The sequence below is a fragment of the Nothobranchius furzeri genome, chromosome 5, assembly GCF_043380555.1.
Source record: "Nothobranchius furzeri strain GRZ-AD chromosome 5, NfurGRZ-RIMD1, whole genome shotgun sequence".
Classification (NCBI taxonomy): Eukaryota; Metazoa; Chordata; class Actinopteri; order Cyprinodontiformes; family Nothobranchiidae; genus Nothobranchius; species Nothobranchius furzeri.
This window is the reverse complement of record NC_091745.1, coordinates 54,103,518-54,128,324: the sequence shown is the minus strand read 5'-3', so window position 1 is coordinate 54,128,324 and position 24,807 is coordinate 54,103,518. Positions and strand designations below refer to the sequence as shown.

Below are 24,807 nucleotides of genomic sequence, written 5' to 3'. Positions count from 1 at the left end.
TTGACTTCAAGGACAAAATCACATTTGATCAAGGAAGACTTCCCGTCTGACCCGGAAATGTTTATGTGTGAAATCAGTTCATGCTTTTTAATATGGCCACACATAGGACCAAAACTCACTTTGTGTTTGGTCTCTTGTGTTTAGAAAATAGTGAAACTATTTAAGAATCAACAATGGTGCTCATAATAGGAAACTGGCTGCTCTTGCATGTAGATTTTACGCCTTGAGACACTCTGATAGCTCCAGGATATGTTGTAATGTAGGTGAAGTGGGAGCGTTGAGGAAAAATTAGAAACAGAAGGTTCAACCTATAGCCGGAGATCACCGTTAACTCCCAGGAGAGACGCTGCTAAGAAAAGGCCTCACTATGAACATCAACCTGAGTGAAGAGACAAGCTGTTCAAATTGCGAGGAATGTGTGTCTCCTCTGGATAATTGACACTAAATCATGAGCTGTGGGAAAACAGGGAGTTGGAGCCCTTTGTATGTGGCAGGGAGGAACGTGTGATGGAGGTTGAGTGAGGACCTTACTGGAGCACATGCTGATTTCTGGGCTGCGAATGCCAAAGTATCCGGCTGGACAGTCGTGAAGACACTCCCCGTACTGCCTCATCCTCTCTCTCCGCAGAAACAGGAAGAGTCTGGGCTGGCAGTTTACGCAGCCGTTGTCCCTGGAGCACACTGAGCAGCCTTTACAGATGGGGTACGCTCCATAACTCGCTGCAAGACAAAGGGAGAAAAATGATTAAAGGAGGTGGTATCAAATTATCATGATGATTAGAAACCAGGAGGCAGCAGTGACTGGTTTGTTGTGGATCCTGACTTCACTTGAAGAGTCAGGGTCACCAGCGGAGTCAAGGAGGGCTGATCAGCGGCCCAAAATCTACAAACTAAACCACAACAGATACATCAGTAAGATTATCTCTAACACGGAGTGAACACATCCAAGTCAACGATTTGTCATTCATGCAAACTTCGGTTCCCCTCTCAATATGATGAATGATGATTGGTTATGAATGTGAGCATTGCATTAATTCTGGTCAGAGCTGGCCTGCTGAGCGATTGTGTTGAGACAGCTGATGAAAGCCCTCAAAACCGCCGTGGCTCTGGCCATGGCTTTATTTGTCTGAGGAAGACAAAGCAGCCAGTAAAAGACGGTCCATTCCACATTAAGTGACTCTCACTCTAAACTCTTCAGCATCCCATTTACAGGAAAATGTCCTGAGGCAAATCCAAACGGGAGACACTCGGGTTGATCTGAGCCAAGTTTAAGATATCCCAAGCAGGGACTGGATAACAGCAGGGCTCATACTGAGCGACCTACCACAACGTTTAATAAAACACTGAGCTGGACAAAGCCTGAGAGCCAGAGCGAGGCGTGCTTGCGTTACTGGCCGCCGATTCACATATTAAGTTTCTCTGAATCGATGCATCCAGACTAAAGTGAACACTCATGAGTCCTTTGCAAGCATCAGCTCATAATCAGGTGAAAATCAGTCAGTATCATTCTCAGACTCATCTTTTTATGTCTTTTGTTTAAGTGCTGAGAGAAAGTCTTCTAAGTATGCTGGCTCACCCAAACTGCAGCCATTCAACTAAAGCCACAATGAATGGGAGGAAGATCAGTGCTAATCAGAACGTGTCTTTGATGGTCTTTAGGGATGAGGTTTACAGCAGCACTCCATAAATCACAGCACCGCTGGGATGCGCTCTCCAATTCTATTTATCACGAACTAGTGATGGTTCATCTGCAGTCGCCGTTCCTCAGGAACACACAGAACCCTTGAAATCTAACTCATTTAGGCTCTAATGGTTCTCAAAATGGAAATGTGGTTCTCATATTCAATTGTCAGTCCAGTGTCTAAGAAAATATTATTTCTAATTTTAAATTGTGACAATTTAGGTTGTCTCCCAGTTCCATTCAACGTATTTGGACTCAACTGGTTTGATTAAGTGTGCACAGCTGCTGCTTTATCCATGCTGCGGCTGCAATAAAGGTTCCCATCAGGTAACACCACAACTGTTATATGTGTACGTCTCATATTTCGTTGTTAAATTTTCCGTGCTGTAAAACCAAACTGCACCATCAGACCAAACCCCAATACTTGCCTCAATGCAAAAGCATTCATCTCTATATAACAGATAGTCTAAATATGTTTACAACACGTGACAATCACGTTAACTTGGGCATTTTTACTGCAGCCCTCGCCAGATTCTGATACAACACTGATACAGAGGCCAACCTGGTGAAAGCTTAGAACTGTGAGCCTGAAAAACATCTTTTTCCAGCCCCTTTTCAGTCGGTTCATTCCTCCAAATGCTAACAGTATAACTATCCTAACAAGAAAGACATAAAATACAATAGGAACATGTGGTCTAAAGATCACTGGCTAGTCAATCTATGAAAATAATCTTCATAACTTTGGTTTGAAGATTCTGCTAAATCTTTGTTGTCAAAAATTAGTTTTGCTGGTTGCTAATCCTGCAGAGCTCGCTGATTGCAGAGAACATAACCACACACCGTCTGAGCTATGCATATCCCACATCCTGGAATTACCGTACAGCTAGGGGGAAAAAAGAGGAGGAAAAAAATGGCTGTACACAGTGGAGAGAAACTCTTAGTGCTGATCTTGGTAGATTAGCTTTTGTGTATGTCTGTGGAAAGGTTTGGAGGTTCAGGCCACAGGTATGTCAGGAAAGAGGCCACAATTCATGGTGTCTGGAGCAGCGCTGTCCAACTCACATCCCACACCACCGGCATAACGTCTAGCGCACTTTACATCAATCTGTCGACTGCCAGCAGGTTTGAGACATTCCTTAAAAAAGAAACAATCACTTCTATGACTCAGATTTTTTCGTGTAAGAAGAGAAGAACCAAAGAAAGAACCATCAAAGTCTGTTTTGCTGCAGCATCTTAACCCAATTGAACAAAAGCATAATGGTATATGTTTAGTGTGCTGTGGATTGCATTCAGAGTTGTAAATGTGGTCTTTGTTTTGCATATTGTGTCAACACAAACCCAATGCATATGAATTGAAACCATACTTTGACACATGCCCAGCAGCCTTCTATGGTGGTTTTTCTTCTGCTTGCAAATCATGTCATGCATTTTGGCAACCGCTCTCAAACCAGACATGTAGAAAAGATGCACAGAAAGTGGTCATTGTGAGATTAAGGGTACCAGCTTTTAAATGCATACTTTTAAAGCAAGAAGAGCACTGTGCATCATTTAGCATGATGCCGCTTGCACATGATAACTGATGTCATTTACAGTATCATCCACACAGTGTGTACATGAAACAAAACAAATCCACAGTTGTCACTTCTGAAAGAACTAAGTCGTAAGTTTGTATTTGCAAAAGCCAGGGTCCTAACAAATGTCCCAGAGGATGCCCACTCTAATATTTTAATAAAAAGACTACGAATGCCCAATATTGTTTTTTTAACCGATATCCATTATACCAAAATTGCTGACTCTTATTTTCCGACTTTGATAAAAAACGATACATAAGCAGGGTCCCCATCTCATAAAAACCTAAAAACATTTTAAGTTACTAACATCACATATCTGCTATCATGCATGCCTACATTTTAAAATGTTTTGTTCAAAATGACAACTACTATTTTTTGGTGTCCAACAGCAGCTGAATCTTTTTCTCCCCCAGTGTGACACTAACAAATGTTTATTAGTAATGTATTTTTTTCTCTATATTACAGTTACAGTGAAAAAAAATTATATCGATATTTGGTTAAGAAAAGCAAGCCTTGAAGCTTCTTGTGTTTGTTAGCTGTCTAGCTACATGTAGGACAGCGTACGTTCACTACACACCGGCAAATTTCTGCTTCACAAGTTGTGCCAAATAAACTAAAATATCTCAAAAACTTTAACTCAGATCTGTTATATTTTGAGAAGGGGAGAAGTATCTGAATAGTTTAATATATAATATATGTCGGGTATTTAAATGTTGTGTTATTATAAGACTGAAAACAGATATTATTATTTTCTGATATTAAATGTTTATGCCGATATTGTCCGATATTAATGTTAGTCCTATAATATTGGACATCCTTAATAAAGACCTACTAAATGCCAGTTTTTGGTGTCGTAAGTAGGGGTGTGCCATCTTAGGTGTCTCACAATTTGATTTAAATGCAGGGTCCTTTGATTTGAATATTTAACGATTATCATGAGTAGCACGGTAACCATGGTAACTGTAGGAGGCCTACAGGGCGTGGCTGGTCTGTGGGTCTCCGGAGGCAGCAGACAGGTACCGGATAGCCAAGCGGGGTGCAGCAGTGGCAGTTGCCGAGGCAAAATCTCGGGCGTGGGAGGAGTTTGGTGAGGCCATGGAGAAAGACTATCGATCGGCTCCAAAGAGGTTCTGGCAAACTGTCCGGCGCCTCAGGAGAGGAAGGCAGCAACTCACTCACACTGTTTACAGTGGGGATGGGGAGCTGCTGACGTCAACTGGGGCTATAGTCGGACGGTGGAAGGAATACTTTGAGGAGCTCCTCAATCCCACCTATGCGCATTCTGAGGAGGAACCAGAGCCAGGAGACCTGGGGATGGACTGTCCAATCTCGGGGGCAGAAGTTGCTGAGGTAGTCAAACAACTACACAGCGGCGGAGCCCCGGGGGCGGATGACGTTCATCCTGGGTATCTCAAGGCTATGGATGTTGTAGGGCTGTCATGGCTGACACGTCTCTGCAACATTGTGTAGTCATCGGGGGCAGTTCCTGTGGACTGGCAGACCAGGGTGGTGGTCCCCATCTTTAAGAAGGGTGACCTGAGGGTGTGTTCCAACTATAGGGGGATCACACTCGTCAGCCTCCCTGGAAAGGTCTACTCCAAGGTACTGGAGAGGAGGGTCCGGTCAATAGTTGAATCTCAGATTGAGGAGGAACAATGTGGTTTTCGTCCTGGCCGTGGAACTGTGGACCAGCTCTATACCCTTGCAAGGGTGATGGAGGGGGCATGGGAGTTTGCCCAACCAATCCACATGTGTTTTGTGGATTTGGAGAAGGCTTATGACCATGTCCCCAGGGGCACCCTGTGGGGGACGCTCCAGGAGTATGGGGTGGGTGGCTTTCTGTTAAGGGCCATTCAGTCCCTTTACCAGAGGAGCGTGAGTTTGGTCCGCATAGCCGGAAGTAGGTCGGACCTGTTCCTGGTGAGGGTTGGACTCCGCCAGGGCTGCCCTTTGTCACCGATTCTGTTCATTACCTTTATTGACAGAATTTCTAGGCGCAGCCGTGGTGTGGAGTGTGTCGAGTTTGGTGGCAGGAAAATCTCGTCTCTGCTTTTTGCGGATGATGTGGTACTCCTAGCTTCATCCAGCTCTGACCTTCAACTCTTGCTGGGTAGGTTTGCGGCCAAGTGTGAAGCGGCTGGGATGAGGATCAGCACCTCCAAATCTGAGACCATGGTTCTCGACCGGAAAAGGGTGGCTTGCCAACTCCGGGTCGGGGGAGAGGTCCTACCTCAAGTGGAGGAGTTTAAGTATCTCGGGGTCTTGTTCACGAGTGAGGGTAGGAGGGATCAGGAGATCGACAGGCGGATTGGTTCAGCATCTGCAGTGATGCGGACACTGAGCCGATTTGTCGTGGTGAAGAGGGAGCTGAGCCAGAAAGCCAGGCTCTCGATTTACCGGTTGATCTACGTCCAAATCCTCACCTATGGTCATGAGCTTTGGGTAATGACCGAAAGAATGAGATCGCGGACACAAGCGGCCGAAATGAGTTTCCTCCGTAGGGTGGCCGGGCTCAGCCTTAGAGATAGGGTGAGGAGCTCGGACATTCGGGAGGGACTCGGAGTAGAACCGCTGCTCCTCCAGATCGAAAAGAGCCAGTTGAGGTGGTTTGGGCATCTGGTCAGGATGCCTCCTGGACGCCTCCCCGGGGAGGTGTTTCGGGCATGTCCTGCTGGCAGGAGGCCCCCGGATCGACCCAGGACACGTTGGAGAGGTTACATCTCCAATCTGGTCTGGGAACGCCTTGGGGTCCTGCCGGAGGAGCTGGTGGAGAAGGCCGGGGAGAGGACGGTCTGGAGCTCCCTAGTTGGGATGCTGCTCCTGCAACCTGGACCCGGATAAGCGGAGGAAGACGACGACGACGACCACGGTAACCACAGTTTCTGATGCTTTTTTTTTCTCACTGTTTAGTTTTTTTCTCATGTCAAAGCCTTTTCATTATTTCAAATTAATTCAGCACACTACAATTTAAGTTGCCTTATCTTATTCATGTAGAACTGAATGCATTCTCTACATACTTTTGAATGAAATCTACAGGAAAATCGTGAATAATAAAAATGTAAGTAAAGTCAGTCAGTTTTGCTTTTGTGAACAGAAAAAGCTGAGACGGCGAACTGGAGTGATGCAGAGATTCTGGACTCTGAAGCACTGATCACCGGACAGTTCACATGGATTGTGAAGGACAGGCATCTTTTAGAGTAGTTCATGTAAAAAAACTTGAATGTGGCTTTAATCTGCATAAAAAACAAGTTACGTTTAAGTTAAAGAGAAGTACACAATGGCATGGAGAAAGCCCCCACACCCACTTTATACCACCTATGCATAATCTGGGCCGTGATCGTGCCACATTACCGCCACAGACTGACCACTTATAAATGACCAAAGGCTCCCTGATGCTGCCTCAGCTTTGCAGCAAAGAAGCACCATAGTTTTCTGAAAAAGGCTGGAGTTACAGGAAAGTTTTATTATTACTTCCTTGATTGTTGGCTGGTTAGGAGGAACAACCACAGCTTCTTCTCTTCATCTAACTCGGGATGGAAACGTGTAAGGTGCTGTCACATGTTGGTAGTGTTGCTGTTGTATTTTATTGTAGTTTTACACAACATTTTCCTTTAATCCTGACTTAAAGATCAGTGGCTGAAGCTTAGAAACAAGCTGCCACCATTGTTGTTTTGTTTTTTTCTGCTGGTCCATGCCTGTAAAGTATTCAGGTGGGCATGCGTAATTTATTTATAAATGTTAATTAACATTTACACATCGATTTTGAATTGTCACATGTCGCATCACGATGCATTGGTTCAATGGTGAATCGGCACACCCCTAGCCTTAAAGCAGAGTGTTGGTGCAAATCTGCAGCTGATGTAAAGGACCAGACAGAAAAAGCCCTCTCACATCGACTTCTTCAGCTCTCAGTGATACTTTAGAAGCTAGACTGTAAAGATTTCAACCAGAGTGAGAAATGCACATTTTATTTTCTAACACACAGGCCAGTTTGCACAGTCTAACAAAAGGTAAATATACATTTTGTGCAATTATAACATGCCATATAGTTAGTTTATTCATCACAAAGAAATAATCTTTTATCAAAAACTGTATGCTAAAAACAATTTAATTATTGGTTCATCTTTCACTAAAATCTTCCTAAAAAGATTTGTTTGCTTCGTTAGGAAAAGCAGTCCAGTTTTCAAATCCAAGATCATTTATATTTGGTTCAGGGTTTACTTTCAAGCTTTGGGTTTCCATTTGAAATGAAACATTTTAAAAAATTAAGCAAGGCTTTGCCATGTGTTAACGAACTCTTGAGGTGAGGGGGTGTTTTTTTATTATTATTCCTGTATCGCGGTCAGTGCATGAAGAATGATGGCACATTAGATCCCATGGCAGCTTCCTTTTGACAGCAGAAGGCTTGCTGGGTGGTTTCCACTAAACACACATCTCAAGAACGATTACAGATGCAGTAAGATCAAGCAGAAGCCTGAACTGTGTCTCAGGTATGGTTTTTATGAGTGGAAAACAAGTGTGACAGACTGCACTTGGACTGCCAACGCGCTCTACTAACACACCCATACCACCAACATCTCACTTCCTGCCTTCTACTCACCTACTCTTACCCACAAGATCATTCACAATGATCCATTCCAACTCTCTGCAACCCAAAACCCCAACAAGGTAAACTGCACATAACTGAGCTTCTTTTAGACCCAAGAAATCAACATTAGGCAAAGGAAGCTTTTTACTGATGTGGGTCTTTAGTAGGCCAACCTTGAAAAAGCCCTTCAGGGATGTTGCCTATGAAAATCACTTTAGGGTTTTAAATTTTGTTTTTTTTTTAATCTTGGGAATGAGAAAAAGAACAAACCAGACCGTATCTGCTTTCACCTAAAAATTACAATTTATGGTTTTAAAGCGTTCCCTTGTTTTGTGTGTTTAATTATTATGTAATAATCAGATGTACTGGTTGCCTGCCTTCTTCACAGCATGCCTCATCCTGTTTAAATGTTGGATTTGATCTAAAAACATAACCCATCAGCCCTTTTCTAACCTTCTGTGTGGTTAGGGTTAGTTCACAGAAACCTGACAGGTGGACTTGTGATAACGCTAACCCCCCTCCCAATTCCAACTGCTGTTTGCATGCATCACTCAGCCACAGACATACAAAGCTTTTTAGTTTCTTCTAAAAAATAAAAATAAAAATAAATGCAATAAATAAATGTGTGCCTCACTTCTAATGGAGAAGCATCATGCTTGCAGGAGCTAGCAGGAGTTAGCATCATCTGTGTTAATTAAGCTTCACTTTAGAGTTAGCAGACGCCGCTCCTGCTAGCTTGTCTTGTCCTCTGTTTCTGATGTGTCTGCCTGAAAGCGGTCACATGTATGCGTTTAGTTGATCGTGTGTTGACAGAATTTACAGAAAGATTCTGTTGTTCATTGATAAAAATCACTGGGGTATTCTGCCCTAAACGTTTCACTCAGATTTGTGGTTTTTAATTCTTTTTTCAGGGTACTTGGGTGTTACAGTGAGTCTGTTTGCCATGACTGCCCTTTTTACTTTGACCTGTTTTGTGTGGAGAGAGGCCTGTGTTTGATAACTTTACTACAGCAATTCACTGAAGAAAAAAAAACAAAACATTTTAAACCTGCTCATTTCTAACTTAGATGAATTAATCAAAGAGATGCATCACAATCAATAGAAGTCCTCTTTAGCTCCAAAGATGGACTAAAGAAGAAGATTTATGTAAATATCATAACATTACAGTTAATTTCAAATGCAGCAAACAGAAATCGGAGTTCATATTATAGCACAACTGCTCCTATTCTTTTTGTTTGTTTGTTTGTTTTTTGTTTTTTTCTAATTTCTCAAAGTATTCCTGGAATGTAAATTTAATAATACAGACTGAATGCAACTATCACGAAGAGTGTTGTCCATTGTTGGAAAAAGAGCTGTTACAGTACACCCAGTAGGACGGCATAGTGCCAAAACAAAACAGCCTTTTTCCTCATGCTGCACATTTAGTACACATGCCATAGAGTAAATAGGCAGATGGGAGGAGCCTTTCTAGAGCAGCGACAGGCAAGGATGAGATTGGCTCTCATGTGGAAAGCGTTACATTCACCAACAGAATTATACGCTTTCCTCGTGGCACTGGGACAAATATTGTTTATTGTCTGCGTCACTTGTTCCCCTTAATTTATGGTGTAAGCTCACTGCTGTTCCACTAAAGTAGACAAGAAAAAAGAAAAGGCTTGGGAAAGCAAAAGGGCAGATGCAGGACAGCGGTGCTGTGGCAAAACAGCCACTTTCTGGATCTCCTCAAACCACCGAACTACCCAGGCTTACGCTCTGTAGCTGTAACTGTGTAAGCACTCCCAGCCAGAGTTCTCTAGTGGGTCTAACCTCCCAGCATTGTTCGTTTAAAACTGGAAAATGACTTTAAATCACCAACTTTCTCAGCTCCTTATGGAGCTGGGCATGTCAATTAGCTCCAAACTGAGAGAAAAAGCAGATGATGTAAAGACTTGTGAGCTGATGTTGGACCAGACTCCCAAATAGGTTTGGGATCAACATTTTTTTCAATCCGTTTAATTTTAACAAATCACAGTTTGAGCACGTGTTCATAATTTATAACAGTCCTAATGATTTTTCTGCATGAGACTGAGCTAAAACACTTGCTGCCATATGGATCAGGTGAGCCGAACTGTTAAAACGTGTTTACCTGGTGATACAGGAGGCCCAACACGTTAAAGGGCTGACGTTTAACACATCCACCATTATGATTGTGGTTCATAACGGTCACATGAAACGGAAAATTAAGACACTAAAGTTGCACAATGGAATAAACCATTTTATTTGGTGAGAATCAAGACTCATTTGATCTTATGAAATCAACAGGAAAGGCAGAAGATTTGGCATGGACAGAGGTGACATGTCTCCACCGATATCCAGTGATGTCCAAATAGTCCCCACCAATAATTTGACCACCTCCGCTAAAAAACAACAAGCCATTCAATGTCTGATGAGATAGGTAATGACCCTACGGTGCAGAAGGGGTTAAATGGCATTATCTCCTTCAGTCCTACCTTCATAATGCATAAGGACAGGGTGATTGGCTGTGCATGATATCACAGGAAACTCAAGTCAGGACAAACTACACCCGTTGTTAGCAGCGCCAAAGCTCGAAGGAAAATGTTCCAGTCGTATGCAAGACTCCTGTTTGCAATGCGATGTGACGCAAGGGGCCGAAAGCGAGTGAGTGTAACCGAGGGTCCTGAGAGGAAGACGTTAGCAGTATGAAAGCTGCACATGACGACAGGATGATGGCCCTGAACTCGCTCTTTTATTAACACCACTGTCACTTCACATTACAGCAGTCAAGTTCCCCAAAACCAACCCACACACTTCCAGCCGTCACAATGAAAGCACTCTACACCACATCCTGTCCGACTGTATTAATCAAAATAAGAGTCTCAAAAGTAGTTTACACACTTCTCCCCAAAGCCGGGCATACACTGTGCGACTTTTTCACTTTTTTGAGCCGATTTTCCACTCGTGCGAGAATCCACAAGATCGGGGCGAGTTTTGCGCCGAGCGTCATGTAATATACACGGGGTTACGAGAGGCGATTAACACCACGTGACCAGCTACCGATCAGCAATCGTGAGCTCGCACAAACTTCTGGCGTGTTTGATATTTTGCTCATCCCTCGTGAGGGTATCTCACTGTTGAAGCGGCGCCGCGAGCAGCTGCGACCCAAAAAGTATCAGAACCGCTCACGGTGCATGCGCAATCCTGCATCAACGCCGCTCCCCGCTATTTCCCTAATAACACACATTGTTCGTTTTTATTTCTACACTTTTTTTACTCACAAAGATTGTCAAGAAAGCGTGTTTGTCATGTTCATGTCAAATTAAACTGATCACAAAACACAGATTTACTTTCTTTATTTCGTTTTACTCATCCAACCCCCATAACCCCCTGTGTGTCCTCCTGCAGCACTCCCGAAGGACAGCAGGCAAAACAAGACATAAAAGTCTGACGTGTTGAGTAAAAACTGCTATTTTTAGCATATTTTTTGGTCCGACGTGTTGCTACCAGATGTACAGTGTGAGCAGTCAGGTCGCATCCGAGAACTGGGTCGTACAGTGTGAGCACATGACTCGTGAGATCTGCCCTGCGAGGAAGTCGTACAGTTTGAGCTGAAGCTGAGTGCTACGAGTGAAAAAGTCGCACAGTGTACGCCCGGCTTAAGAAAAACTATATAAACATACTCATCAGAGCTACAGATGACTTCCTGTGAGAAAAAGATAACTAACCTTGTAAAGCACAGCTCTCTTTCTCTCTGAGTCTAACTTCCATTCAGACTCTGAGAGAAATCTGCAGCCTAACTAGATGCCCGGGCCACATTAACTGGCTCCTCTCAATGTGGAGGAGCAGCAGATCTACTCTGAGCCCCTCTTGGATGACAGAGCTTCTCACCCTATCTCGAAGGGAGAGCCCAGACACCCTGTGGAGAAAACTCATTTTGGCTGCTTGTATCCGCAATTTCATTCTTTTGGTCACTACCCAAAGCTCATGGCCATAGGTGAGGGTAGGAATGTAGATAAATTGGTAAATCAAGAGCTCTACCTTCCGACTCAGCTCTCTCTTCACCACAACCAATCCGCCTGTCGATCTCATGCTCCATCTTTCTCTTACTTGTAAACAAGACCCCGAGATATTCCTCCACTTGAGGCATGACCTCATTCCTGACCTGGAGCAGGCATTCTACCCTTTACTGATTCAAAACCATGTTCTCGGGTTTAGAGGAGCTGAATCTCATCCCAGCTGCTTCACACTCGGCTGCAAACTGCTCCAGTGAGAGCTGGAGATCACGTTCTGATGAAGCCAACAGGACCACACCATCTGTAAATTGTTTGTGATTATTCTATATAAAATAAATAAATAAATAAAAACACTACTTCTGCAGATCTGAAGGATTTTTCCAGACATTGATCCATGAAAGCCATGGAATAGCCAAACATGAGCAAAACACAGGCACCTTTATTTGCTTTGATGCTAGGTTCCCTCTGATCTTTATATCCACCCGTCCATTATTCGTACCCGCTCATCCATGCATGGTGGGCTGGTGTCTATCCATCAGTCTGCGGGCATGCAGGTGGGGTACGCTCTGGACAGATTGCCAGTCCATTGCAGGGCAATACAGAGACACACAGGACAAACAACCATAAACACACACTCACACCTAAGGACAATTTAGACAACCTGACAGTCATGTTTTTGAACTGTGGGAGGATGCTGGAGTGCCTGGTGAGAACACACACATGCACAGGGAGAACATGCAAACTCCATGCAGAAAGACCCCCAGGCCGGGATTTAAACCCAGGACCTTCTTGCTGCAAGGCAACAGCGCTAACCACAGCACCACTGTGCAGCCCCACAATCTTTACACTTCAGCTGAAATTTGAAGACAAAAGGAAATTTCTACTCAGTGAGTCAGTTTAAGCCAATTACTGAGTTTAACTGTTGTTTCTGTGACAAAAAGGGAAATTATTCATCCCAAAAAGATTTCACAATGTAAAAGATCTTCCATCAGGATACCCTGTGTAAGAGCCCATTTTATTTTTGAAGTTAAAATGTGTTTACACCATCACTTACAACAGTTTCAGATGGTGAAAATAAATGTATTGAACAAAACCATCTGGAGACACAATGACACATAAAACATTTTAAACTTAACAGTTCTGTTTTATTTTGCAGAACAACGTTTTGCTTCTATCGCTTCTAGATTCTGAAAATTGTAAAACGAAAATATGCATTGTTGTCTATTGTTGTACTGTTGAGTGCAATAATTCCATTGCATTAGCGCGGCTCAGAGCAAGTGTAAAATGTACTTTAATGCAGTTTAGAGGGAAAGCACCACAGGAGTTACGCTGTGAGTCACAATGATGGACTTTATTACAATCTACAGGCACAAGAAGACATGTGGTTCAGGTTTTTTAGCCAACATTTCTGATTCATCTTCATTTATTCTTTCAGAGAAAAAAAAGCTCAATGTTCTTATTAAATATCTCATTAATTCAGACCAGTTTTTAGCAGCATGCTTCATGCTGATGCTAACGGACCAGCTAAAGTGGATTGGTTAAAAAAAAGGGGGCTTACAGGGTAAGCTAATAAAATAATGGAATGAAGACAAAAATGGAAAAAGACTGGAACAAGGACATTTGTGGCATTTTTCAAAGACAGACATTGATAAATCATAGCTGTTTGCAAATTGTTTTGCCAAAAGCTATCAGCTTTTAGCTGCAAAACTCTATGAAGAGTTATAAATCATTCTATAAATGGTATTCCTGAGAGTCCAGAGGTGATGCATGCCACATTTGGTAATGATTAGTTCAACTATCCTGAAGGTGTTTGCAAAGTTCAGTGGAGTTTGGAGATGGTTAACGCTGTCTAAGTATTCCAGTCTGGCATCAGGCTATCAAATGATCTTCCTATGATTTAGTCTGAGCATGTCTGAAAGGAGATGGGTGTTTACTTTAAGAAAATCTAAGTTAAATCTGAGCAAAGCAAGAAATGCTTTTTCAAGAATGTGAAATTTTAATATTTTCAATGCCTCAAATTCGCTCAAGCTGTGGGAGAAATGTGTTTCTACTCTCCAAGGAGGAGAGAAAGGAAAAGCCAGTTGCAGGGAAAGGTGGAGTGGTTCCTATTAGGCCACATGTTGGTCATTAATCACACATAAATCTCACACTTAATTTCCACACCTAAAGTGCAGCGCCTCAAGTAATTCACTTGCTCATGCGCTCCGTGCACGCCCCTGAAAACGACTTCTCGGCATCATTGATGTGAAACAGTCAGGTTGGTTGTCATGCTCAGAATATTTTCACCCCAGGTAGTGTTCCTCCGGCGCTTCCACACTGACTCGTGCTCACCTCCGTTTCGACATTTGTCCTCACCTTGACTAAACTCATCTCCACTTCCAGCTCGCCCTTATGAAAAACTAAACACTTGGGTGGGGATTTTTCCTACCTTCAGATCCAGATGGAAAAACACTGGTGTAGGGGAAACATCTCAACACAAAGAAAGTGTTTGAGATTAAAATGTAAACAACACTTTTGTTATCATTAACAACAGCCATGAGTGAAAAAAAATCAGCTTTGATAGAGAAAATGATTCACTGCTAAAAGTTAAAACTAGCAGTTAAACTCAACTATGAATATAGGAAAAAATAACATGTATTTGTTGTTTCTTTTTTTCATTGAATTTCAGCGGCATAATTTCATTTTAGAACATTATTATTTCCTAAATTGTTTAGATTCATTAATTATTTTCTCAGTAAATTACAAAGGAAGTAATTAAATTATGAATAAAGTTTGTGGTAATTGAGTTTATGGTTTTTTTCCCACTTCGTTTGTTGTGTAATCTGTTCCATGAAAGGTCATGCACATAATAATGCTAATTGTTTGTTAGCATTGGGTCAGCCCAAACAAAGAGCCGGTGCTACTTTCCCCAAGTTGCTTATTTGGGTTAAAACAGGCAGAATTAATAAGTAATGCGATTAAAAAAATTGAATCTTGGTGTATTTCTCAACCTTGAATGTCATTTTTTGGCAGTTGCTTGCATTTCTCTGCATTTCCGTCTGCTCCAATCCCAATCCTCTTCTTGAGTCAGACAGCAATAAATTATATTATGTGTGAATTGATTATAGATGCACTAATTAAGGGTTTGGATTTAAAGCAATTGCCTTGAATTTAAATATTTACATGCTGGTAAATGTGGCTGGATGTGGATGTGAACTGCATTTAACTGGCTGTGCGTAATAACATTTCAATGTTTTATTTGTTTTATTTTTGATTAAGTGCCATGAGATTACCTTTATTGTAAAATATTGCTTTCTAAAATAGGCAAACAAATTAACTGACTTAAAATGAAAATTTTAAGAAGAGTTTTGTCCGTATAGTATACTACTAAAATGAATAAATTATTGAAACATGCAATAAAATGTACTTTTGTGTGTTCTAAATGTCACACTGCTAGTCATCACTGCAACCTGCTGTTTTTCGTGTGTTTTTTTTAATATTCTGACTCCCGAAAACTGGCTGGATTGTTCTGATTAAACATCAGTACTGGCAGCCAGCAGGAAACAAGTGATCCCACTAAAGCAAACTTTAAATTCTCTGAGTGGAATGAAGAGAAGCAAATGAAAATACAAGCAAAAGAAAAAAACTGAAGGGTACTGGAAAACAAAAACATTGTTCACCACAGACCACCATTCTAACACGTGGATGTTTGGTGCCTCGTTGACGATGTTGCTAAGTACAACTTCACACCACACCCCCCTCTCACCCACTCCAATAGCCAACCCTCTGGAGCCAAAAGGAAGATCAGAGGTGATCTCCGGGGTCAAAAGTGAAGCTCACTGCAGGAGGCAGTGGGAAATGGATCTAGTTTTAAAACAAGTATGTTGCAACAGAGCTCTAACCTGAAAAAAACACAAATAAATAAATAGAAACTGCAATGGATTGACATTAAACTTTTCATGAGAATACGACACAATGTTTGGTTGGACATCTGTCTCTAAATATGGTAAATGGCCTGTATTTGTGTCAAAGCTGGGCATTTTATGCAGTGCCCCTTTATTGTGCAGAAGTCAGTTTTTGCTGTGGTTACTAATTGCATGTTTTTTTTAGATGTTTGCTTGTTTACTTGCATGGATTTCTTTTGTTTTTTGAGCATGGGACAATGAACTTCCGCGCAGCTGTGCAGCTCATAATCACCAACATGGATTGAAGTAGCAGCCCAACAAGTGCCACTTCTTCCAACGAAAGGCTTACCTATCTTGGACATGTGATTAGCGAAGAAGGAGTGGTCACAGATCCAGCAAAGATGGCAGCCGTGAAAGATTGACTCATACCTCAGACAGTAAAACAGGTGAAGTCCTTTTTGGGCTTCACGGGGTACTACCTGCATTTTATCCCAGCCTTCTCTAAACTGACAGCACCCCTGTATGCATTAACCCACGGTACCAGTCATGATAAGAGAACTAATCCTGTCATCTGGTCCCCAGAATGTCAATGCGCGTTCGACAAGGTGAAAGAGGCCTTAGTCAAAGCACCTGTTCTGGCATATGCAGATTTTTCACAACCTTTCAGGTTGTACACTGATCCCAGTTTATCTAGTCTGGGGGCAGTCTTGGCCCAAGTCCAAGGAGGCAAAGAATGGGTGATTGCTTATGCCAGTCGTAGTCTCATCCAGCAGAGAGGAACAATCAAAATTATAGTCCCTTTAAGTTTGAACTATTGGTCCTTACATGGGCTGTGACTGAAAAGTTTAAGGACTATCTGTATGGTGCTGAATTTACAGTTTTCACCGATAATAACCCTTTGGTGCTCCTTGAAACTGCATGGCTTGGAGCCGTGGAACAACGATGGGCAGCCCAGTTGGCGAATTTCAAATATACCATTAAATATCGCCCAGGAGTACAAAACAAGAACACTGATGCTCTCTCCCGGTTGCAGGACCAGGAAGTGGCTCGAGGGGCCCAGGCCAGGAGGGACCAGGGGAGAGCTGGATGGAACGTCAGGCCCTTGATCCCGACCTTGCTCAAGTACGCCAGCAGAAGGAACGTCAGTTGTCCCAACCGGAAGTTCGGGATGCATCACCATTTATGAAACAGCTGTTAAGGGAGTGGGAGGATCTGAAGATTGAAGATGGCATGGTCGGAAGGTCACCGACAGGGACCGACCCCAACCAGATGCTTTTCCAAGTGCTTATACCAAAGGAAGAGGCTCAGGAGGAGTGGAGGCAGTACCATAATGAAATGGGACATCCTGGCAGTGAACGAACCCTTGCGGCTTTACGACAACGTTGTTATTGGCCTCTGATGATGGAGGAGGTGAAGGAATGGACAGAGAGTTACCCAGTGCGTGTATGTTCCAGACATAGGGAAGCTTGAAGAATACCTCGTGGAAAAACTCTAACAATATTAATGTTTTATTCCTCCGTGACTGGAGGAGTGAAAAGATACGCAGCAATCATTTTATTAGTGGATGGAAATGACGGGAAACGTGGGTTTAGAGGTGGCGAGTGCATGAAGAGGTGGAGGAGAATGAGGGACGATTTTGTCTGTGTTAAAAAGTCTCAGAAAAACACAATATAAACACACTATCTTGGACCAGATACATGATAGGATACCACAGAACAGCGCTACGCCCTATGTTGTCCTGGCGGGGAATTGCTTTATAACACCCCCAGGAGATGGAGAAGTATGAAGGCAAATTGTCTCCGTCTGTGCGTGCGTGTCTCTCCCTGGTGGAGCCGACGGAGAGTATAAATTAGGCTTAAGTGTCTTGCCCAAGGACACAACAGCAGCATACTCTGTCGGGAGTCGTGATTGAACCTACAACCTTCCGATCACTGGACAACCTGCTCCACCTCCTGAGCTACAGCTGCTAAATATGACCGTGTTTCAGTGATAACTGAAAACCAGGCCCAAAGACAAATGACCAAAGCTTGTCTAAGGTCTTTTAATCCCTGGGACATCCAGATTAGAGGCTCACATTTGGAATATGCTCATCTCATCACCCTCAGCTGCGCAAAGGCGTGATCTTCATTCAAAAGTCCGGCGTCGCAGTAATATTATAATCAAGCTTGGTGGCACAATTTTGTTCAAAGGACACACTGTGGCGGCAGTATTACCCTGATATCCATGGTCTGTCTTTAGAAACCAGCTCAGGATTCAAACCCAACAAATGAGGCAAATGTGAGAGAACCGCTCTATATTTATTTTTGCTTTAATCTCCACAACATATTTATAGCTATACTATAAATTACCATTATTAGAACGTTGTTAAGAAGCATGAAAAAAAACATTTTAAGCTCATTTGCTTTCCAAAAACATGAAAAAGAATTCCAACAGGATAATGTTGATCATCAGCTCATCGAGAATTGCAACCAAACTCAGTAACACTGAAATGGACACAACAAAGCAAGATGCATGGTTTCATAACTATCTTGTGCTGACATGCTGCATCATTCACTGCTACAGATGAGTCAGGTCCCATTACACGCTGTTACATCAGAGCTAAAGTTCGAGATGCAGCAGTAACAATAGGAAGAGTCTCTTCTTGTCTAGACTGAAAAATGAAGTTTCTATGTCTCTTTATAGATATTGATATCTCTATCTGCTTAAACATGCACTCGTGCATTGTGCTGACACTAACCAGCCTCATCGTGTCAATTAGTCTTTACTAGTTTTCACTACAGCACCGAAGCAGTGCCATCTCTGAGGCCATTAGCTAGTAAACATGTACACTACACATGACCCGGGTCCACAGATACCTATTAGTTATGAGTCCTGCTGGTGACAGCTGTTTACACAGCTAAGGTCGCTGCTCCTGAGCCCTGGCCCCAGTTCAAATCAAGTAATATCCACTTAAGGCGAAGTCCGCCAAGTTGAAACACAAGTGTGTAACCCGAGGAGAAAAGAAAGCGTGGAGGAATTTGAGAAATGTTAATGGAGTTCTGTGTCTTTATGTTTTCATGGTTTTCATTTGTCTTTGCCAAAGTCTTGTTTCAGTGCTGTAAATGAGATCAGTGACAAATGACACCAAAAAAGTCTAAAATAGCTGTTAGATGTATCCCAGGTTTGATTCTCTTTTCGATACCAATGGAGCAAGTGAGTGTTTAGTACGTGTGCTCACACAGGGACTTTTTCAGTCGCATGTCAGACCACTGAGACCAGGCAGACGCTCCAAGCAGATCTACGATCATGATTCAGTCCTGTGATGACTGGAGACATGTCCAGGGTGTCTCCTGCCTCTTGCCCAATGACTGCTGAAGATAGGCACCAGCCCCCTGTGACCCTAGTGAGGAAAAGCGGTTCTGAAAATGAGTGAGTGATCCATGCTCACTGTTGGTTCCAATATGCTGAGGCGATGGGGGGCGAGGAGTTGATTATCTGCCCCGTAACCAGAGGGTTGCAGGTTTGTTGTGTTCTTGGGCAAGACACTTTACCGTCCTGCCAGATGGTGGTGGTCAGAGGGCCTCATGTTTACGGCAGCCCCTCCTCCTCTCAGGACGGCTATCACTGCATCGTAGCTCACCATCAATAGTGGATGAATGTCTAGTGATGTAGAGTAACTGGGGGAGGGGGTTAGGACTCTAGACGGTGCCATGTCTTCTATGTAAATACAGATAATTTTACCATATTACAGATTATTTAGAATTCAACATCACTGTATTTTAAGGAATTAACTAAAAGCTCAGAAAAACTTCCATTTATATTCTGCACCCGTTAGCTCCTATGCAGGGTCACGCTAGTGGTCAAGGTCATGTTTGTTTCTATAGCACATTTTCACATGTTTCACTCCGCTTTAAAGTGCTGTTGAGCAAAGTGTCAAATGGTCTATGTGTGTGTGTGTGTGTGTGTGTGAACGGGTAAATGTGACATAGTATATATGGATTTGAGCGGTCACTGAAATTACTAAAGCATTGTATAAATGTTGTCACACTCACACACACACACACACACACACACACACACACACACACACACACATGCACACACCACCACCACCAATTTAGAGTCTCCAATGAGCCCCACAAGCTTGTTTTTGGTCTGTGGAAGGAAACTGGAGTGCCCATAGAAAACCCACATATGGATGGGGAGAACATGCAGAAACTAACCTAAGAGATTATTTCTGCGAGGCAGCAGGGCTAAGCATCTGTCCCTCATGCTAAACCCTAACCTACATCTACCTTTTCAAACATTTTAGCAGGTCAGGTTCTTTTCTGCATTTAAACTGCACAACGGACACATCACTTAAAGTAGTCAAACTAATACCTGAAAACTTTAATTCAAAGGATTTTCAAGATTGGAACAATTTTGCAATTGCAACCATTTGTGCAGAAATGAGCTAACCCAACTTCTTTCTTAACAAATTAGTGCATGTCTTCATCATATTTTCGCATTTGGCTAATCTTTGCTGCACATCGATCTGGAGCTGCATATCACCAGAGCTGAGCACTGCAAATAAAACCTTGAAGGAGTGTCACATCAACCAATCATACCTGACATTTGCAATCAAGGTAATAGAGGCAAGCTCATCAAAGGTAGAATAGGAGCTCAGAGTGTCGCACTGTCATAGCAAAATTTCCTCACATTGCCATGAAAAAGTGCATTTGTGATTTTCTGATATAAAAAGAAGGCAACGCCATTTTAAGTCAGTTCCACATTACGTTCGACTTTCAGCAGTTACGTATTAAACTCAGCTCCAGGACATCCGAGTTCCTAAGGATTTCCATCGTCATCATTAAGAAGTTCAGACTGGCCAGCTGGACTTCCTACTTTGAGCTGAAATCTGTCAAGCTTGAGATTTCCGTCGTTCACCTCAGTCAACGAGACGACGGTCCATAAGAGTAAACTTGTTGACGCCTGCCGATGCTACCTGAGTCGACCCTTCAGACGGGCGTTGTGTGCTGTGACCGCGGTTTCAACCAGCTCCAGTATCGCTGAAGGTCCGAGACCTGGCAATTCCTGATCTAACACAGGAGGCTCTTCCTGGGTACGTAAATACGGCAAATGGCGGCTCATGTCATCAGCTTCTGAAGCCTCGTGGTAGCCTAGTCAAAACAACCAGATTCGCTACTCATCCTAGAGATTCTGAACAAAACACACACATACACCAAACCGAACCATCTACATCCATATGCATCCATCATTGAGATAGTCCTGGTAGATTGTAAGAATTTATAATTATAGAAATTAAAGATTCTTAAACGATCCCAACTTTCTCTCTTTCTTGTCTCTCAGTCAATACAAAGTGTTGAAGTAAACTCCCTGATGATAAAAATGACCACTTCTGATTGATTATTTAGATTGTATAAATATACAAGATCAGGTAATTAAATTATTTAATTACAGTATATAAATATACACTTTTAATTACAACATTACATTACATGGTGTTACAGTATAACTCATCATGATGCCCCCCGGTGGAAAAAGCCTGTTTTTCAGTAAACACACAGAACAGGAAGTGATGAAGTAAAGCTCAGAGGTTTCATCAGGAGCACAGGAAGTACAGCTGGAGTCTCAGTGAACTACAAATGTTGGGGACTAGTTAGGAGACACGCACAACTAAAAAAAAGAAAACTTTTTTAGTCGGAATCACACTGAATTGGTGCGTATAGCACTTTTGTCCACATTTGTTAACAATTTACCCTCATTTTACTTGTATTTTGGTCTCTTCCTCCTCCCAATGCTGTCTCGCGTTTCTCAAGCGTTCTGGCTCAGAAACCAGATTGAGAAGAGTTTGAGATTATGTCTGCAGCAACGTGACTGTTTAGAGAGGAAATTTGCTGCAGAAAATGTTAAAATTTCAAAGAACGTGAATGCAAGGCCTTGCAACTCAAACAATGTAATTAGGGGCCTTTATTAAAATTTCGGGACATTTTGGAAACTCCCTCACGATACCGTTCTCATTTTGTCACCTTTGTTTGCAGCTCAGTGAGATGCTGGCTCAAGTGAAAGAAAAATGCAAACATCTTTATCTGAATTTTACTTTCTACAAACAAACATGCTGTTTTCTGGACTTAACAACAAGGTAGGGCATACGTTAGGCTTTGTTCAGAAACAGACATATGTAATCTGTTATTTCTAAGAAATGTCAGTGAGTTTTATTCATCAAGAAAAAAATACCCCTTGTGTTACAAGATTTACCCACGACCTAGTTGATTTGCTCATAAAAAGCAAAGAAACACAACTCTGTATTCTTCCTTCGTTTCGTTTAACTCATCTTTACTTTGACCACAGAAATTTACATGCCATTTTGCCCATGCTGTGCCCCCCCCCCCCCCCCCACCCCTCCCTCAATCTCTAGCATCCCTTCCCCTCACAGAGGGAGTCAGAGAGACAATGAGCTAAGCATCAAGGCCCAATAATGACTCCCAGCCTTGTTGCTGATTAAAAACACACCGGGTGCTTCTGCACTCCGCAGGAAGCCGTGAGGCCTTCATACCACGAGGCCAGAGACGTCTTATACAGAAACGCAGACCAGCCTCGGCACAACGCTACGTCCAAATGAAGGAAACAAAAACGTGACGAACATGCAGCGCCATTCAGTGATCTGGTCCCAAACTGTCTGCTAATTTCTCTGTCAGTTTGGTCAAAATACTTATTACTAGCAGAAAAAAACAGGAAATGCAAAGCTGCCCACCTTTTCTTTTTTTTACATCTTATGTTTTCACAGTTCCAATGGTTGTAGTTCCTCACCAATTCTTCTGGCGATGGTGAAGGCTGCAGCACCTCTACATCTCAATGTTCTTACTTGGACCATGAAATTATAGGTGAGCTCTGCAGGAAGAGGCTTTATTGCATCTGACCAGCTTCCTTCATCTTGATGTGGCATGAAAGCATGATTAGAGGTCTCATAAAAATTGAGGGGGGGGGGGGGGGGGTAAGAAGGAGTCTTGTCCATCTGTCAAGTGTTAGGGGGTGCACAGAGATGGAGATCTCCAGTGCCCTTCCTCTCTGTTGTTAGAGCCACTTTAAGCAGTACGGTTGAAAACCTTTAGCACCAGACCAGAGTGTGTGTGCATGCATGTGTGTTTGGGTGTGTTGGTTTCTGCAAGCATTACTGTATTATTTCAAGGGGCCTCTTTGAGTTTTAGATTTCAAGGCTTTGCAGATCGATGCAAAGTAGGTACAAGTCAACACACACAGGAACACTGACATGGCAGGCAAAAGCAGATGCAGAGCATGGCCTTTTCTGGAAACATTAGACATTAGGTTCTTGTTCACGGGGGCATGGGTAAAGGAGATGATATGTACTAGAGGTTATTTGTAATCCATGAAAAAAATGTATTTTTTTTAACTATGCCCTACAATCTTTTCCGCAGCACTTTAACTTCATCTCAACAGGAACGCTCATGAAGTTATGGTTGGTCCAACTCATGAAGTTCTAAGAAAGCTAGCCTTGGTAACACTAAATAGTGAAAAAACCTACAGCTGTTCCAATCATAACCCACAAATAGCTCTTTAGTTAACGTGTAGAATGTTTCTCACCGCATTTCACAAAGGACAAACGATCAAATCAAACGTTATTTAGTCATCTAGGAAAGGAAAGAGACAGAAACACAAAGATGTTGACACAAGTTTCTCATCTTTACCTAATGCTGATAAGTTAGTCAGAACAAAACCCCGATAGTAAGACTTCATCAAAGTAATTATGAAGCTGAAGTTTCCAAAGCTTCATTTCTATGGAGCTTCATCACTGCCTTCAGCTTTTTTTCAGTTTGCCTGCAGTCTGAGTGATACGCACGGTACAACCACACACACACACACACACACACACACACACACACACACACACACACACACACATGGCTCTAATGAAGACTGATGTTTGATGAGTTATTGAGTTTTTCCCCACAGCTGGTGTTACATAACAGTTTATGACAACTAAACAATTTCAGTCTAGCTCTGAACTAAGATTAGCTTTGAATAGAGATGTGGTGAATGAAACCTTTGGACAGGTGTGTAAAGTGAATGAGTGGCTTTACATGGTAACTTTCCCCATAATTTTCATCAAGAACATGAACCTGACTGCAGAAGCACAAAGTTTCAGACTGCAGGTTGTTGTATGTCACTGACTATGCGCACATGCCAGGTTCTGATGTGTTTTGATAATTCCTAAGAGGAAACTCTGACCTGCGCCTGGAATTTGAGGCCACAATGTCCACCTGTATCTTCGTTTGGCTCGCTAACTATTCCGTCCTGATTGTGAAACCGGTCCACACACTGGACCAAGCCACTACCAGCGCTTTCATGGTGTTGGGGTTATTAGGAGCGAACAATTCGCAAGCGTTAACTTACTTTTGGATTCTTCAATAAATTCTGTAAATATGTAAATATTTACTGATTTATTAATTAATTAAGATATTCTTAGATATACGGGGCACCATTCCCCTTTTTCCGGGGAAAAATTGAATCCAAAACTCTTATCAGTCTTTCTTGAAGTTCGTAGAATCCTTGGAGCAGAGACTTCTCTTTGACACAACAAAGCTACTGGAGACGAAAATCTGAATTTTATAACGTTTAATTAACAATTTGTCAAATGAATAAACAGTGGAATAGATGAATAATAACCGTGTGATATGATTGAAGATGGATGTGTTTGCATGTGATGGAGGATGTATGAATGGGGTCCTTTGTTCTCACAAAGGAGTAGTGTGTATGTGTGTGTGTGTGTGCGTGTGTATGGATTCAAAATGGAGTCTTGAATACAAGATGGCTGACCCCTTTGTCTGGCTAAAGTGTGGGTGGCAACTTGCACTTTAACTTCCAAAGCACTTAGAATCAGTAGTAACTTAACCTTAAATCACTCAAAACATTTAAAAAGATCATGAAACAACACAAAAGATTAATCACAAATTAATATCTTTTAGTTTCAGCCTGGCCATGACAGAAACCATTTTAAGATACCAAACAATGATCAATAAGCAGTTTATTCTTTCAAAATGACCCGACGGACGTGTTTGGGACGAAAGAGGAAAAC

The 24,807-nt window shown here is 42.4% G+C and overlaps 1 protein-coding gene across 2 annotated transcripts in view; it reads right to left on the bottom strand.

Moving 5' to 3' along the window:
- The window catches only part of rspo2 (R-spondin 2), a 79,572-nt gene that overhangs the window by 35,163 nt on the left and 19,602 nt on the right, over positions 1 to 24,807 (bottom strand). For both annotated transcript variants that reach the window (XM_015949394.3, XM_054737300.2), the window contains exon 2: positions 532 to 720. In XM_015949394.3, coding sequence (XP_015804880.1) covers positions 532 to 720 — 189 coding nt within the window. The remainder of the gene's footprint in view (positions 1 to 531; positions 721 to 24,807) is intronic.